General features: G+C 36.0%; 1 protein-coding gene across 1 annotated transcript; it reads right to left on the reverse strand.

The window, feature by feature from the left end:
• Positions 1 to 372: 372 nt before the first annotated feature.
• On the reverse strand, positions 373 to 17078 carry LOC131437164 (uncharacterized). The gene is made up of 3 exons (XM_058606332.1): positions 16696 to 17078; positions 1723 to 1844; positions 373 to 1654 (listed from the first exon to the last, which is right to left on the reverse strand). The coding sequence occupies exons 1-3, from the start codon at positions 16789 to 16791 to the stop codon at positions 1561 to 1563; spliced, it is 312 nt and encodes a 103-aa protein (XP_058462315.1). The 5' UTR covers positions 16792 to 17078; the 3' UTR covers positions 373 to 1560.
• Between the last annotated feature and the right edge of the window lie 1074 nt (positions 17079 to 18152).

Consider the following 18152-nt stretch of genomic DNA (forward strand, 5'->3'; position numbering starts at 1 on the left):
TGAATGAAGGTCATTATCATGAAAGCCACTTCAGAGAAAAAAGTAATTACTTAGATGAGCTTGTTGTTATTACGAACATCAAATCACCAACATTTTGTTGGAAAAAATGATTTTTTTCACTACAGTGATTATTTTATTGACCGTGACACTGGTAATAGGTAAAATCAAGTGAAGTGACATGTGAGTGAAGTGAAAGTGGAAGTGGAAGTGAAAACGGTAATTAGGGCCTGTATATTTACAACATTCCATTCAATTACCTGCTCCAAATATGTGCATGAAAATAAATGTAAATTCACAAAATATTTTTATCTGTGCAGGCCATGGTTTGAAATTGTGATATGTTCCACAGTCAAATAATAATGAAACGCCACGTTTTTCTATATATTTATTTTACCTTATCAAAAATCATCATTATCAATACAATCTGATACTACAGTCGTAACAAATATCAAGCTCAATCTAGCTTTTTATTTTTTTTAGAAAATGTTTTGTTTTTACTGTATTTAATGCTCTGTAGATGTGCGTAAATTTTTCTATCCATTTCAAATACTGATTTACATTCTTTGAGGGTCTAGTGGTGGGTGATACCAATGTGGTTCTGTTAAATTAGAGTATGTACGGTAAATTTTAAAATTCATGTGGCAATTGGCTGTTGGTAATAGAAATACTGCACTGTATTGCTTCTGTTATACCAGAAAGAATGATCCGGTTGAGGTTGCTTCCTAGTATCAATGTTAATTTGCGCGCCTTCGGTAGCAAGTTGAAGAGTCACACGGAAAGCTCGTGGATACAATTTTAAGTACGTTTCTAACATTGGATTATTTTCATCGTGTCGGCTGTATCGGATCATGGGAAAATTTTGACTATTGGTTTATTCATGTGCTAATTGAGATTTTTATGAAGTTCTACGGTTTATGAAATGATGGATCGATGGGATACGTCATGGTTTGTTTGCCACCACATTCGAGGTTAGTTTTAAAACGTTAGACATGGTGATCTCAACAGAAAATAACCCGATTATTTTTGTTAGTTCTCATGGTGTTGAACAGAACTGTTGGCAACTGGTTTCTTTTAGAAAGAGATTTGCGGTTTCTCGTAGACGTTTTATAAACGATTTACAAATTAACTGCTAATTAACATTGATTACTAATCCATTTTGCAAAGGAACTGTTTGACAATTCTTACACACTAGTAGTTATATTACTGTTTTATGTCTTTTCATTTCTTTCACTTAGTCACTAGTTTCTGTTCAGTTATTGATGGATTTGATTCCATAGAAAAAGTTCTTAGGAAACAGAATTATGAAAGTGTTTCAGCAACAATATCATATTTACTGCATGTTAATCCTGTAGTTGTTTTTAAATAATGACTGAATAATAAAGTTATTCAAATAGAACATGCATATGCCGTTAAAAATATAAATTAAATAGAAAGTGAGAAAGGCATTTAAATAGTGTAAAGCTTAGAGTATGAAGAAGAACTGAATGGTCATTTTAAGAACTATTGTACAGATGGAAGCGTAGACCACAAGGAGCTAAACTATTTTATTGAGCATGCATCCTAACTCTGCATTTTCCGACATCTGTACACAAACGCACTAATGGACAAATCATCATCGGTACGAATGCATTTCATGTGTTCCGGGCAAGTGCATCTGTTTGAAGCAATAAAGAAAATATTAGTATATTCGCCACGTACAGGGTATTATACAATAGAACTTACGTATTTCGCATATAGTTTTCAATTGCTCTAGTGAACGGTTTATAAATTGCCCATCCACAGGCCGTGTTATCCGTACATTTTTCTTCTTGTGCGTCGATAGATCGAGTCATTCTAGACAAATCCTGCAATGAAAGAATAACATCAATGAATCCAAAATAATAATTTGGCAATATATGCTATTATTGAAAGAATCTTAGAATGAACAACAAAGATTTCTCCATCCGATTAAACGGAATTGTCAGAATTTATAGGAAATATCGAATATCAGATTAAATTCAGAAATTTTGTATGGAATCATTAGTCTTTTAACCTGAAGTTTTGTTTATGAAATTCGTTTTTGGCCTTCTTTGAGAGAACGATCGAGCTTCATATTTCTGATACTTTGAATTGAATTTTATGAAAATTAGTGACGTTATCTTTAAGAAACCAAGAGATAAAGTACGTTTCAAATAAAATTTGTAGGTACCTTTCGGGATCGAAAACCGAATTTCGGTAAAACTGAAATAAGGTTGGTTTATTTGGTCATCGACTACAAAAATCTGCAAACCCGATAAATCCCGATTGCACACACATTTGCTCAGTTCGTCGAGCTGAATCGATTGGTATATGACACTCGGGGTTTGGAAAAATTTTCCAAAATTTGAGCGAATTATATACATCAATAAAAAAAGATAAAATCTAATGTAAGGGTAACGATTCCCTCATCCATTTTCGCTCCATTAGTCATCTCATATACAAAAACCTTTATTTAGAGTGAGATCTGCTGTCTCTGCTCGATAGATTTACTTTGGGAGTAAGCTGAAAATTGGCACATTCGCTTCGAGTTTAGGCGTCGCTATAACAGTAGTATTGCACAATTTTTAAGCTTTTTTGCGGTATTCTTTGGCATCACTGAGAATACGATGTGGTGCCTAAGTGTTGCAATGTTAATCGATCTACCATCAAGAATAAACGTGAACCTTAAACACAAAAATGGGCTAACCACGACGAAACTTGAATTAAAGACTGTCCCAGAAAGTATGGACGCAACCAAAAACCGCTGCCATTTCGCAATGGTTCAGAATCTGTCAATTTCTATGGCTGCGTCCTGTTGTTTACACTCTTCTCTAACCACTTGTGCAGTTGTTTATTCGTTTTCATTAGTTTGATTCGAAATGCGTGGACTTTCAGCAGAACAACGTCGAAAAATTGTGTACAAATGGTGCACAGAACACGGACTATCACTAAGAAAGATAGCAAAAATGGAAGGAGTAAGTGAAAAAGCCGTGCGAAATGCAATCAGGAAGTTCGGTGAGGATAACACATTTTAAGATAAACCGAAAACGGGTCGAAAAAAAGGTTCTGCTAACCCTCAGTTGGATAAACGTATACTGAAGGCGTCCGAGCAAAAGAAGGAGGTTTCAGTTCGGGATGTGGCCAAAAAAGTGGGCACTTCGAAGTCAAATGTTCTTCGTGCTAAAGAATGTTTGAATCTTCGAACCTATAAGAAGCAGAAACAACCAAAACGTAGTCCGAAACAAGAAGCATCGATCAGGCCGAGGGTTCGAAAGCTGTACAATACGATTCTTGCTGGAAATTTGAACTGCATAATCATGGACGACGAAACCTACGTGAAACTCGATTACAAATCCTTACCGGAACCACAATATTATACGGTGTGAGGGCAAGTGTTAAACCAGTCCGAGACATCGATTGAAGTCAAAAAATTTGATAAGAAAGCTATGGTCTGGTAAGCAATTTGTAGCTGCGGTAAGATTTCGAAACCCTTTATCACCACTGCTTCAATGAACAGCGAAATATACATCAAGGAATGTTTACAAAAACGACTTCTACCCATGATTCGAAGCGACAAGGATCCTGTTGTCTTCTGGCCAGATCTAGCTTCTTGTCACTACTCGAAATCAACGGTAGAATGGTATACTACCAAAAATGTAGTGACATTTTTCGTCCCAAAAGACATGAATCCACCAAATTGCCCACAACTTCGACTAATTGAGGAATTTTGAGCATTAACGAAGGCAAAGCAAAGCCTTGGTATTACATTCCTGTAGTGGAATTTAACCTTCTGTTTCAACAGACTTCGCAGCCGATTCAGAGTGTACAGAACCATTGCATGGCTGGTGCTACGATCCTACTGACACTACGAATCCTTCCAGGTCGGGGCTCGAACATACGATAACTGGTTTGTAAGACTAGTGCCCTATGCATTGAACCGCCAACCCGGGCCTATACGAAGGCACATCTTAGAAAACATGTCTCGGTAGCCGAAACCACTGTCAAAACTTGTTACCAAGAAGTCTGTACGGAATTTAATGAGGAACGTTCACAAGAAGATGCGCCAGCTAGTCTACAATGGCTAAGTAGCAAATGCTGAGAAATGTTCTGTTGTTGTAGTCTAATATTATCAGTATATCGAATAAAATTTGAATATCTAACACTTGTGAATTATTTACAGCGAAATCAAAGTGCGTCCATACTTTCTGGGACAGTCTTTATATCAATTAAGCCGTTGTACAGTGGTTCAAAAGCACAATTTAACGCTTTTAATTGATAACTCATTGAAACGTGAATTTTGAGGTATAGTATCTTCAGCAAAGTTGCTTAGAATGAAAGACGTCATCTTTTGGAGAATTTTATTGATATTAAAAATATCAGTTCAACTCAGGACCAACATAGGGGCTAAGTCACTTCGACAAAGTTGTGCAGCAAGTTAGTTTAATCAAATTTGCAAAAGGTACTATTCCCGTAGCTTGAGTGCAATTCATGAAATAATGTATTTTCTGAAAAGGGTGTCCTAAAACCAGTTTTTGTAAGAAAACATATATATTTTCAATTTATATGAGTTTTTCATGTTTTACAAAATTTTTCATCATTAAAAACTACACAACTTTCTCAAACATACTATGCTGCTGTCATTTCAGTTTAATGAAATATAGCCATTTTCATGTTTTATACAAAATTTCAACTTGTATATCATCAAAAGGCACAGAAAAGTGCAGATGATGGATGGCCAAAACATTCCAAAATGAGTTTTAATAATACTATTCTCTACCAAGATGACATAACTTAATTCGATTTGATGATTGCTTTTTTTCAAAAGTCGTAACAAAACAGTTACTAAATTATTCAATTTAGAGACTTCAATGTGTAAAAATAAATCATATTTTGTGGTAAGTACCATGGTAAAGAAATCTGGTCTAACAAACAATGAACCTTATCATTGCCAATGTTAAGGACAAGGATATTTGAAAAGAACATATCGCGCCTGCAGACGATCGCAGACGAGTAATTCAACCACGGTATAAAAGCTCTTTTGAAGTAGTTTAATATGTAAGTAGTCTCATCTGTCCATTTCTGCGCCTTTTGATAATATACAAGTTGGAGTTTTGTAAAAAAAAACATGAAAATGGCTCTATTTCATCAAACTGAAATGATAGCAACGTAGTATGTTTGAGAAAGTTGTGTAGTTTATAATAATGAAAAATTTTGTAGAATATGAAAAACTCATATAAATTGAAAATATATAAATTTTCGTACAAAAACTGGTTTTAGAACACCCTTTTCAGAAAATACATTATATCATGAATTGCACTCAAGTTACGGAAATAGAACCTTCTGCAAATTTGTTTGAAATAGCTTTCTGCACAACTTTGTCGAACTAACTTAACCCATATGTTTGCCTTGAGCTAAGCTGATATTTTTATCTCACTTTTAGGGGCAATAATTACATTTATACAATTTTCCAAAAGATGGCGTCTATCATTATAAACAACTTTGCTGTACCTCAAAAATCACGTTTTAATGAGTTATCAATTAAAAGCGTGAAATTGTGCTTTTGAACCACTGTGCGTTGTAGAGTTTGTTTTTGAAACACAGTAGAAACTTGTAGAGTATGACTAGCAGTTCACTAGAAATATCTTTTCTAACAACGATGAATCACAAACGACAACTCTAAGCTTTGAACCACATTCAATGTAGGTCAAGCAAAATGGACTATCAATATTATGGATTTTGAAATAAGTCAATCTCACCTATACGGAAAAGCCCGTCATCGCAAAGCTAAACTAAAATATTAGTTTTTAATTTGATTGATTATTGCATGAAAGCGCAACGCGTCTCAGTAGTTTCAACCAATTATTCAATTAACAGATCGGCTGAAAAGTTCGTATCGTTTCTATGAGAGGGCGCCACTAGAATTAAATCCATACCATTTTCAGTTAGTACCAACATTCAAAAGATACGTGTATAAATTTGACAGCTGTCTGATTACTAGTTTGTGAGATATTGCATTTTGAGTGAAGCTACTTTTGTTATTGTGAAAAAAATGGAAAAAAGGAATTTCGTGTGTTGATGAAACACTACTTTTTGATGAAAAAAAGTGCCGCCGATACCAAAAAATGGCTTGATGAGCGTTATCCAGACTCTGCACCGGGCGAAGCAACAATTCGTAAGTGGTTTGCAAAATTTCGTACTGGTCATATGAGCACCGAAGACGATGAACGCAGTGGACGTCCAAAAGAGGCTGTTACCGATGAAAACGTGGAAAAAATCCACAAAATTATTTTCAATGACCGTAAAGTGAAGTTGATCGAGATAGCTGACACCCTTAAGATATCAAAAAAACGTGTTGGACATATTATTCACGAATATTTGGATATGAGAAAGCTTTGTGCAAAATGGGTGCCGCGTGAGCTCACAATCGATCAAAAACAACAACGAAAAACCATGCTGAAATTGAACGAATTGGGCTTCGAATTGCTCCCTCATCCACCGTATTCTCCAGATTTGGCCCTCAGTGACTTTTTCCTGTTCTCAGACCTCAAGAGAATGCTCGCTGGTAAAAAATTTAGAAGTAATGAAGAGGTAATCGCTTAAACTGAGACCTATTTTGAGGCAAAGGTCAAATCCTACTACAAAAATGGTATCGAAAAGTTGGAGGATCGCTATAATCGCTGTATCGCCTCTGATGGCAATTATGTTGAATAATAAAAACGAATTTTGGCAAAAAAATGTGTGTTTCTATTAAACGATACGAACTTTTCAGCCGAACTGTTACTTGAATTGAAATGCCTATTATAGAAAATTTTTCTGCTTTCGATGCTGTATGGCATAAGGTCATGTAGGCCCATCTTGCCAAAAATATTTTCTTCCGTTAAAAACACTTCGCGATGTAACATAACTGAAATCAATTTTCAATTGGGAGACTATAATATGAATAAAATCTAACGATAGATTGTTGCAAACAAATAAATTATAAATTATATATTGGGGACGGGTATAGCGTGATGGGATAGTCGATGCCTTTCACGCAGCCCGCCTGGGTTCGATTCCCAACCCCGCACATAGGGTCAGAAAGATTTTCTGGTCCGAAGAGGCGAATGACCTAAGATGTTAAAGCCTCTATAATTGAAACAAAAAAAAAAAAAAAAAAAATAAATTATATTGCAGAAAAAGCTATTCGACACAATAAAAACTTATTTTACCATCCACTCTTTTGCATGAGACAGCAAGCATAAAACTGACATAATCGACGTTCAATTACGATTTAAAATTTGTTTTGTTGTTTGTTTTTATCTTTTTTTTAGACCCGGCTTCAACCTAATTATGCTCGTTCGCCGGATACAATTTAAAATTTCTAACCTGAACCGTTCCTAGTGAAATAAAGATGATTTTGTTTTGAGTTTAGCTGGCTTCTTTTTTAGCCAACTAACAGCAATCGAAAATATCAATTTCGTTTACTAGAATGGTTATGAAGAATTTATCAAATATCGTTAAATCCATCATAGCTCATTTGAAACATTCAGGGTGGGAAACATCAATTGCCATATTGATATTCTACGATCAGGGGATTCACCGTGAACAAATATTTTAGAAGACTATCACCTTATTTAGCTATGAATGATTACTACCCATAAGTCTCGACTTCAAATAGGACCGGGAACTACAAAGTATGGCTGGTAAATCCATGGCTTCAAGCGCTACTGACTTGAATTAAACTTACTTGTCGCATGATCAATCGCATTCTCACGTTTCTTTTCAACTTGATGCTGGGAAAACCCAAATTTTACATAGCATCAAAATATAATCGAAGTTCGGCGAGTGACCTCATGGCGTGAACGAAGGAAGTTGCTCTAGTATCGTTGGTTTTGTATATTTTCCTGATGAGGTGAGATTTATTCAAATAAAGCTTTTGTCATGAATGATGAAATGTAGGTTATACTTCCCAGTCATTGAACGGAAGAAGTTCAGTCCATGGCGTCGAATTTTTTTTATGGCTGCATTCTCGTCCCTAAATTAGTTTTAACCACAAGAAAAGCAAGGAGTAGATGATTGCTGGAGTGAGGATTATATTCAAGGAGACCTAGACTATCTAGCAATAGGTAGCTTTCAATTGAACTTTCTGAACATGTGGACTTTGTCACAAAATGCCATTTGTATACATTGTGCCACTTGTTTACTCGGTAGCATTCGTGGAACGGAAAGAATCAGCAATAATACATTTGAATTTATTGGCACATTGAGATTTCGTCGAATTAAGTAAATTAATTAAGTTTTCGAATACAAATAATGGGGACGGGTATAGCGTGATGGGATAGTCGATGCCTTTCACGCAGCCCGCCTGGGTTCGATTCCCAACCCCGCACATAGGGTCAGAAAGATTTTCTGGTCCGAAGAGGCGAATGACCTAAGATGTTAAAACCTCTATAATTGAAACAAAAAAAAAATATATACAAATATTGCAAAAAATCAACAATTAACTACATTACACCTAAAAAAAGCACGATTTAGAAAGGGTAAATTCGTTTTATAAAAAAAAACACCGCTTTAGATTTGGATTTTTTGTCTGAAGATAGGTATTTAGAAATAAAGTTCAAAAAAGTTTTTGTTGAATCTGCATTTTGTGCCTAAGTGTTTTTTTTGTCAAAATCAAAAATTGACCTTACAAATGACACATTGAAACAACACATGCAATGCAAACAGAATCAAATATGGTGACTTTTCACAGTAACAGGACACTGATCGCTGGAACTTGGAAACCATTAGTAGCTCCGTGCTTTGTTTCCAAAATTGACTAATTTGACATTTTATTTGCATTATTTAGAAGAGAACTTCTGCTGTATATCCACTAAGTAGCACGTTACGTTGACAGTTTTACCGTGATTACGTGTTTTCACATCACCGTGTACCAGAAGATGCAGTTCTCGGACAGCGAGTACATCGATACGGTTCCTAAGGATTTGATGACAGTATTACAGCAACTACCAGGAGAGAATGTGAATTGCGTTTCTCACAACGGGTTTTGCGCTTTTTCGAACCAGGATCCTAGCACGAGGCCTGAAGTAGCCAGGTTTGAATAGCCAGCTTGCTTAGTGGTTTGTTTGAAACGTTAAAGACCACATAAATAAATAAACACAATACCAGAGCGAATAGAAGCACGTTGAACCAGTTCAAAATGCAATAAATGCAAAAGTTTTGCAAAACCTACACAAAAAATAAAAACTACCTATTTTGCAGCTTCTTTTTATTAAATTTTGAGTTGTCACTTCTTTCGATGCTTTTCTCCATTGTTGTCAAAACACAAAGAGCAAAACAACCCAACAGCGAGAGTGTTGTTCAATAAGATAAAGTTAGGTAAATCGCATTCAACCTGAAATTGAGTTAATAGAACTGAACCGCTGTGTAAAAAAAATATTGAGGAGATATAACTCATCTCTAATTAGATTTTTGCAATTGGAAACTACTTAAAGTCACTTTACCTAAAATTAGTCAAAGAGCCACTTTACCTAAAATAAGGTTATTGAATGAAGTCCTGAAGTTCCCTCCCGTGGTTGGACGGTATTGTAAACATCATCAGATACAATCAATTAGAGTTAGAATTTAATATAGATTACAGCTTTAGCTTAATTATTGAATTTCGTGAATAATATACGGAACGACTTGAATAAGATGTTGATTGCATTACGCTCCAAACATCCGGGGTTTGGAGAGGCCGGATTATGTTTCATTTTCATACTAGTGAAGTGAATGTATCCCAATTGGGTTTCACACGATGACATCAAACGAACGGCAAATCTAGTCCATCTTTGACGTTTATTGGTGGTTTGTGTACCATGGAATACAGTGTGGAATGATATAGAATATTGTAGAATGGAATAAAATAATACAGACTGAACAAATGAGCAAACCACTGATAGCTGTCAAACGATGTTCATCCAGTTCATTTTGTGAGGTTGTATCGTTTTCATGTGAGACCTGATGGGAGAGATGATCTGTGAGTGAAGTGTAAGAGGAAGTGCATGCAAGAACGGTAATAAAGGCCACCGTTTCGGCTCAGGACTAACGATCGGCCAACAGTAAAGATAAAAGTAAAGGTAACGGTACCCTCATTTATCTTAGCTCCATTAGTCATCTTATATGCGGAAGAGTTAGTCATCTTATATGCGGAAGAGTTACATGTATGAATGGAAGTATGTATGTATGTATGTATGTATGTCTGTATGTATGGATGTGTGTGAGTATGTTTGCGTGCATATGAATATGTATATGTATGTGTAAATTCCATGTGTAATTAAATTACTAACTCAACATTTCTATTCCATATGAAATTGATTCACACTGAGAAAACTGCAAAGTCGAACTAATAGAAGCTCTTAAAGATAAGTATGTAAACAGGTAAACCCATTTTAAAGATTATTATTGTTATTACTATTATCATTATTACATTATTACATTACTATTACAATTATGACCATTAGATTCCATACGGACCATTACAAGAGCCACAATTTACATTATCACAAAACCAGATCTAACAGATCGGCTGAAAAGTTCGTATCGTTTCTATGAAAGGGCGCCACTAGAATTAAATCCATACCATTTTCAGTTAGTACCAACCTTCAAAAGATACGTGTATAAATTTGACAACTGTCTGATTATTAGTTTGTGAGATATTGCATTTTGAGTGAAGCTACTTTTGTTATTGTGAAAAATAAATGGAAAAAAAGGAATTTCGGGTGTTGATGAAACACTACTTTTTGATAAAAAAAGTGCCGCCGATACCAAAAACTGGCTTGATGAGTGTTATCCAGACTCTGCACCGGGCGAAGCAACAGTGGTTTGCAAAATTTCGTACTGGTCATATGAGCACCGAAGACGATGAACGCAGTGGACGTCCAAAAGAGGCTGTTACCGATGAAAACGTGAAAAAAATCCACAAAATGATTTTCAATGACCGTAAAGTGAAGTTGATCGAGATAGCTGACACCCTAAAGATATCAAAGGAACGTGTTGGACATATTACAGGGTCCGGCACTCGAAGTGTAACCAATTAAAAAGGCCATAAATTCAGTTTGGAAAATTACTTTTACTTAATTCAAAGTACAAAATGTGTAAAAATAATAAAAAATTCAGAATCAATTCACTTTTGCTCGATATGACCACCTTTTGCCTTGACTATGGCCTTGAGACGGTCAAAAAACGAATCGCAAGCTGCCCGAATGTGACTTGCAGGTGTATTTTGGCCCACTCGCGAACAATAACTTTTTTCAGCGCCTCGAGACTGGTGTATCTTTTAGTTCGGACTTTGCTCTCCAAAATGGCCCAAAGAGAATAATCCATTGGATTCGCATCTGGTGAATTCGAGAGTCATTGTGTGGACGTGATGATGTTCGGAACGTTGTTTTTCAGCCATTCTTGGTTCACTCGAGCTTTGTGAAACGGTGCCGAGTCCTGCTGAAACATCCATGGTCTGCCACCGAAATGTTTGCCTGCCCACGGCTTCAAAGCAACCTCCAGAATACTTTCTCGATAATATGTCGCATTTACCTTGACGCCAGGCTCGAAGGTCTGAAGTTGGTTACACTTCGAGTGCCGGACCCTGTATTCACGAATATTGGGATATGAGAAAGCTTTGTGCAAAATGGGTGCCGCGTGAGCTCACAATCGATCAAAAACAACAACAAATTGATGATTCTGAGCAGTGTTTAGAGCTGTTATATCGAAATAAAACCGATTTTTTTCGTCGATATATAACAATGGACGAAACATGGCTCCACCACTTCACTCCGGAGTCCAATCGACAGTCAGCTGAGTGGACTGCACGCGATGAACCGAACCCAAAGCGTGGAAAGACTCAACAATCGGCCGGTAAGGTTATGGCGTCTGTTTTTTGGGATTCGCATGGTATAATTTTCATCGACTACCTTGAAAAGGGAAAAACCATCAACAGTGACTATTATACAGCGTTATTAGAGCGTTTGAAGGACGAAATTTAAAAAAAACGGCCTCATTCGAAGAAGAAAAAAGTTTTGTTTCATCAAGACAATACACCGTGTCACAAGTCGATGGAAACCATGCTGAAATTGAACGAATTGGGCTTCGAATTGCTCCCTCATCCACCGTATTCTCCAGATTTGGCCCCCAGTGACTTTATCCTGTTCTCAGAACTCAAGAGAATGCTCGCTGGTAAAAAATTTAGAAGCAATGAAGAGGTAATCGCTGAAACTGAGGCCTATTTTGAGGCAAAGGACAAATCGTACTACAAAAATGGTATCAAAAGTTGGAAGATCGCTATAATCGCTGTATCGCCTCTGATGGCAATTATGTTGAATAATAAAAACGAATCTTGGCAAAAAAATGTGTGTTTCTATTAAACGATACGAACTTTTCAGCCGAACTGTTATGTATGTGTAAATTCCATGTGTAAGTAAATTACTAACTCAACATTTCTATTCCATATGAAATTAATTCACAATGAGAAAAGTGGAAAGTCGAACTAATAGAAGCTCTTAAAGATAAGAATGTAAACAGGTAAACCAATTTTAAAGATTATTATTGTTATTACTATTACCATTATTACATTATTACATTACTATTACAATTATGACCATTACATCCCATACGGACCATTACAAGAGCAACAATTTACATTATCACAAAACCAGATCTATGACCATTGTCATTACAAAAACCACAACGAAACAAACACAACCACACATTATAATGACAATTTTATTCAATCTATTTGAACCAGCACAAAAAAACAGTGACCAAGTGGGCACCATAGCCTAGGAACGTCTGTGTGTTGATTTAAAATAGAAGCTCATTGAAGCAAATCTTATCAAGAGTCCAGTGTAAAACCGAAGCAAGGGACTGCTTACAAGAAAAAATGAAGTCCTCCAATTAGGTGGAAAGTTCAAAAAATTAGGTAGTTTTGTGGTTCTGTGTATCTTCTCGTATAATTCTAGGCTGCTGTTACCTCTTTCCGGTTGTAACGAGAATTGGCTGCCACCAAAACGTTATCTGACACTTCCATAGACACAGTACCACTGTTTTGTGTCATTTTGAATCATTTTTCAATATAAGATATTGGTCCTTCAGAAGTCGCTTCAGAGGAAAAGGTGGATGAGCTTGATTTTATTATTTTGTTGGGAAAATGATTTTTTTCGTTATTGTGATCAGGTTCAGTATATAACTTGGTGGGTAGTTTCACCCACAAGGGAATTTCCTGAAAAAAAAAAAACAAGTTTACCGCGTAAATCGTGAACGTCTTCTATATCCCATCGTTCATGTGTACCGCATTCATAAAATTTTTTTTCTGCTAGGCATACACATTCCCAACTATGAATTTGAATTCTTTTTTGATTTAAGTAAAATTCAGGGTTTTATTGAAGATTCATCAAATACCACCTGTTCTATGACAGCTTTAACCAATGCAATCTATTGCAAGGAATCAATTTATTTATTTTTAAGTTGTCTTTAACGAGACCATGCTAGATTATAGCTTTATTCTTGATTTTTTAATTGCATTGTAGCTATTCAAAAATTAAATAAATCGTGTGAATATGAAACACTGCCCACAATCTCAAAGTCGTTCTCGAAATATCCTAATTAAAACCATGTTTGGTAGTGGAAGCCTTTCATAAAACTGTTCATATGTTATTTCATTAGTTTCTTTTAATTCCCTTCAAAGATTCGTTTCAGTATGGATTCCAGTGAAGAAGAAAAAACTACAAGAAACAGCCTTATACGGTTGTCGAACTGTTGACGTAGCACTACACAACTATTATCAAAATCACTTATTTTGAATATTTAGGAAGCAGTTTTTTTGTGTTCCATATGAACTTATATTTTTGAAAATAATTCTTTGAAATTTTTGAGAGTCCCGAAAAGAACCGTTTCGTTTGTTCAGACCCTGTTAGCTTGGAGCAAAATCAATCTTCAGTTCAGCAACGCCATCGCACGGCATCACATTCAACATATCATGTCAATTGTATGGGTGAGCCGTGTTTCTATTTTGGCGCGCTCGAATTTTCTAACATTTCTCTCCCTTACTTCTATGTACGAGATTTGATGCGGACTCGCCTGAGGGGGACTTGCCCGCAAAAAAGGCATGTTGCCAATGATTTGTTCGGGAAATGTGAGAGCTGGATATCTTGTTAATATGATGTCTTTGGTTTGTTGGTGTTAATGATGAAAAATGCTAATCATGTTCATCCGGAGCTCTGTCTCTGTTTCTCGTTCGAAGCGAACGGCGCACAAAACAACTCCACAAACGGTGCAAGTCGGTTCGATATTGATTGTTGTTTTAAGTGTGCGATTTCCTTAAATTAGAACGCATACATTGAAGAGCGTAAATCTGATGAAAACACTGAGCTCATGTATACGTAACTGTCGTCTCTCTTGGGAAAAACCATGATAATGGCTTGATAAAATATGTAGTTGTATCTACTCGAATCGATGCGTAGAAATATTTCCAAGCAGTGGGTGTAATAATATAAAAAACGGTTTAAACTTGTCGAGCTGTAGGTGTACAAAACCTCACCATTGTTCGTAAGGGTGTAGTATTTTGAATTTACACCCCTATATAGAAAACAAAGAAATAATCTTTTCATTTATTGATTCATTTATGAAGAGCAAGAAAAGCCTATTGGAGCTGGAATTATATAATCTCTTTCTCCAACAGGCATAAAACTTCCTCGTCTTTTATACCAACAGATTAACAATATCCAAATGGTATATGGAAGATTTATAAGACAACAATTTAAATATAAAACATTACTATATCCATATGAAAATAAAATTACTGAATAGATAAGGAATCATGAAATAAACATTTTATGGCATTTCGAGAGAGTTGAAAATCAAATCACTGAGCAATTGTTCAATAAACGACACATACTGGAAAAAGGTTCCGTTATCTGTAGTTGGTTCAGCATAAGGAATTCGTATAAAAAAGGACGAGAACGAAGAATGCGACGATGGATGTCGAAATTGACTAATTGTACTAGTCCAGGGTAGTCAATATGTGATTGTATTAAATCAGTGATGAAAACAGTCTTGTAAACGTGTCTACGAGTAGACAGCGGACTTAGTTCAATAAGCCGGCAGCACGCTAAAAATCCCATATCTTCAAGCGTGAAGAAAAATTTTTTTTAATGGGGAATTTATAAAAATAATCCCGTTTCACGAGAATTCGCCACCTGATATTGAAATGTATAGTTTTACTAAAAGCAAATTGATGACTTTAAATTTTTCATTGTTGTGTTGTTGGTAGCTACAGGATTAACCACAACTTTAGTTGAAAATCATAAGGCATAAGAAGAAAATTTTAATCGCCATAATAATAATCACTCGATTTCTTCGACACCATTCGATTTTTTCGACTATATTTCCAGAAGGCTTTGTTGCAAAATTCAATGTTCAATGTAACAAAATTGATTCTTACCTAAATGGTGATGATAAATTTTTAGAATTTTTGCTGAAAATGCGTACTTTCAAAGGCTTCTATTTTTCACCTTCACCTTTACGATAAAAATTTAAGCGTATGTTTGTTTAGTTGTAGATAAATCAGGAAAAAAATATATTTAAATTATAATTTGATATAACACAATCATCTTTTTCAAAATTGTATGACACTAACATAACTATCATCGTATTTTCATATCATTTAAGCATTTTTGAAGTTTAGTATGTTGGTTTTGAAATGTGCGATTGTTTTAAATGCTGTTTTGATGGAACCAATCTGAATGTTATTATCAACGTACTTCCACCGGATGGCTCGAAACACATAATGGAAGCAGTTACACGGGTGCGTCGGTATACACTTTCAATGACTATTCGTTTTTCAAATGGAATTCGAATAAGCCGAAGGTTTAAGTACAATGTATGAAATTCACAGTACGTTAAAATATGTTTGAACTTTGCACTAGTAACTTCATAAAATGTAGAGCTCGGCATGATGACAAATATTTGACCACATGATGCGGTGTAAGTTAAATTGAATTTGGTCAGCCTTAGAATGCAATTTTTATCTTAAACAATGAAAATATGTATAATTTCAAAGTGTGAATGACACATTCATAGGTTACAAGTTCAATAAAAGGTAACATTTAATAGACAGCAATGCAAGCGCCGGAGGCACGACCAAATATGCCTCAATCAGAATCTTTTGCGTGTGAGACAGGCTCAGTTGCAACCGAATGCATGGCATTTGGAAGAAATTGACTTCTGATTGGATAATGTTCGCCGGCTATTACATAATTCTATCCCACTTTTCGGTTTGTTTGTTTTGACTGCACGAAACTTTTTCATCCATCTTTTCTTGTTGTTGTTGATTTAGGTCGCCTTGAAGGTCAGACGAATGAATGTTCCGTGTTTTGGCTTTCAATTACTTTTATTCGCTGTTGGCCTCTCATTACTAATTTCAATTCAGCCCTATCAAATGTGTTGATATTTTTTTTGCGCCGACGATTTCGTTCGGCTATTTTTATTATTTTGAACATCGGAGATCAATCGTCAAACGTCGTCACAACAGAGCGTCCGTCAGTGATGTGGACAGACAAATGATAATGATCCGAGAGACGGATCAATATTACATTGCTTCGAATGGATGTGGTAAGTTTCATTGTATACCGTATATGTGGGACCGTAGGTTTAGAAGTATACCGGTTGAATCATATTAGTTATACATACCTGTAAGAATGTGGCTGCCTGTTCTGACACCTGGCTACTACTTAGCAGTATTAAGACGACCAGGGCAACACTACATATTTTGATTATTTGAGCCATTTTTCAACACTGGCTAATTTTTTCGACAGCACCGATGCAAATTGTTTTAAGAGACTACGAACGAATTTCAAACGTCACTGCAATATTGTTCCTCGATTGCATCAACTTCTCAAGTCACTTTTCAGCTAGACACAATGTCTCTATCAGCACTGAATGGCCACCAATGTGATTGCAGGTTCTCTACTACACAGCAGGTTCACAAATCTGAATCGACGAGAGTACACACCAACTACTCTGACTTGTGTTCTGTAGCGCGAGCTTCTTGTGAATGAATTTTTCGTTCCTGTTGCTGTAGAATTTATGAGCAACGAGCGAAACGTCTGAGACCGGAGAGCATCGACACCAGTGAGCTTATGCTTTCGGATGTGAGAGTGGGGATGAACTAACCGCTGCAACGTACGCAAGCATCGGACAAGCTTCAATGATAGACCAATGAATATTTTCCGTTACGACGAACTTCCATGCTGTCTTCATTGGAGAAAGGAGAGATGCCGGTGAGAGTATTCTATCTTATTGAGAACATTATGCTAGCGTTTATGCACTATTTGGCCGTTAGCGCATAAGCCGGCTTCTTCAACGGAGCAATAAATTATCGGAGGCCTCTTTGATGACCACGTGCTGTAACGCACGTGTTTTTTAGAAATCACGGTAAGGTGAGGAAGGGAGAGATAGCAATGGAAGTGACAGAGTGCATCATGTAAGCTGAGACAAAATTTCATAAGAATATTGCATGCTATTGCCATCTCAGGTAGAATACAGTGCTTTGTAAGCGGGTATGCATTTGTACCTGCACTACAAATGATTTATGATAATATATAGTCTATATTGAATTTTAGGGATGTACTATTATTGGACTTTGAGTTGACATCCTCCCGGCTAGAGACCAGTTATGGTTAAATCAGAGCTTAAAAATGGTCATTAAAAAAAAACTTACATCGTACAGCCCATGATTAATCAAGGAAACCTTTTCGGTCCTATTGATTTCAAGGTTTTGCTGTTGCAGTTCAGGGATTTTTGTTTTAAGAATACTTCAGTGAAACGGAAAACGATTTTTCAAAACAAACCAATCATAAATATTTTACTCAGTAGTATGGGAAGGTTATTAGAATTCATAATAAGGTTTTTGGAAGATATGTATAATATGAGCAATTCCAGAATATATTGGCAAGCCATCAGAATTCACATCCTCCGATTCGGATGAAACTTTGCACACGTAAGACAAAACATTTGTTTTGCACGGATGCTGAGACTCAAGATTGATTTTTAAAAAGGGCGCACCCGGTCAACCTAGTTGCGGTAGGTTACTGTGAATTATTTTGTTTCGAGTATAGGGGTTTCAACCTGAAGGTCATTCACCTCTT

Source organism: Malaya genurostris, chromosome 3 (genome assembly GCF_030247185.1).
Source record: "Malaya genurostris strain Urasoe2022 chromosome 3, Malgen_1.1, whole genome shotgun sequence".
In the NCBI taxonomy this organism is placed as follows: domain Eukaryota; kingdom Metazoa; phylum Arthropoda; class Insecta; order Diptera; family Culicidae; genus Malaya; species Malaya genurostris.

Bases quoted from the DNA above. Each gene is read 5' to 3' on its own strand.
- LOC131437164 (XM_058606332.1), bottom strand. From the start codon at position 16,791: ATGGCTCAAATAATCAAAATATGTAGTGTTGCCCTGGTCGTCTTAATA. The intron at 1,845-16,695 runs GTATGTATAACT...CTTTCATTGCAG, and splicing joins AGGCAGCCACATTCTTACAG to GATTTGTCTAGAATGACTCG. The intron at 1,655-1,722 runs GTAAGTTCTATT...TGCTTCAAACAG, and splicing joins GAAAACTATATGCGAAATAC to ATGCACTTGCCCGGAACACA.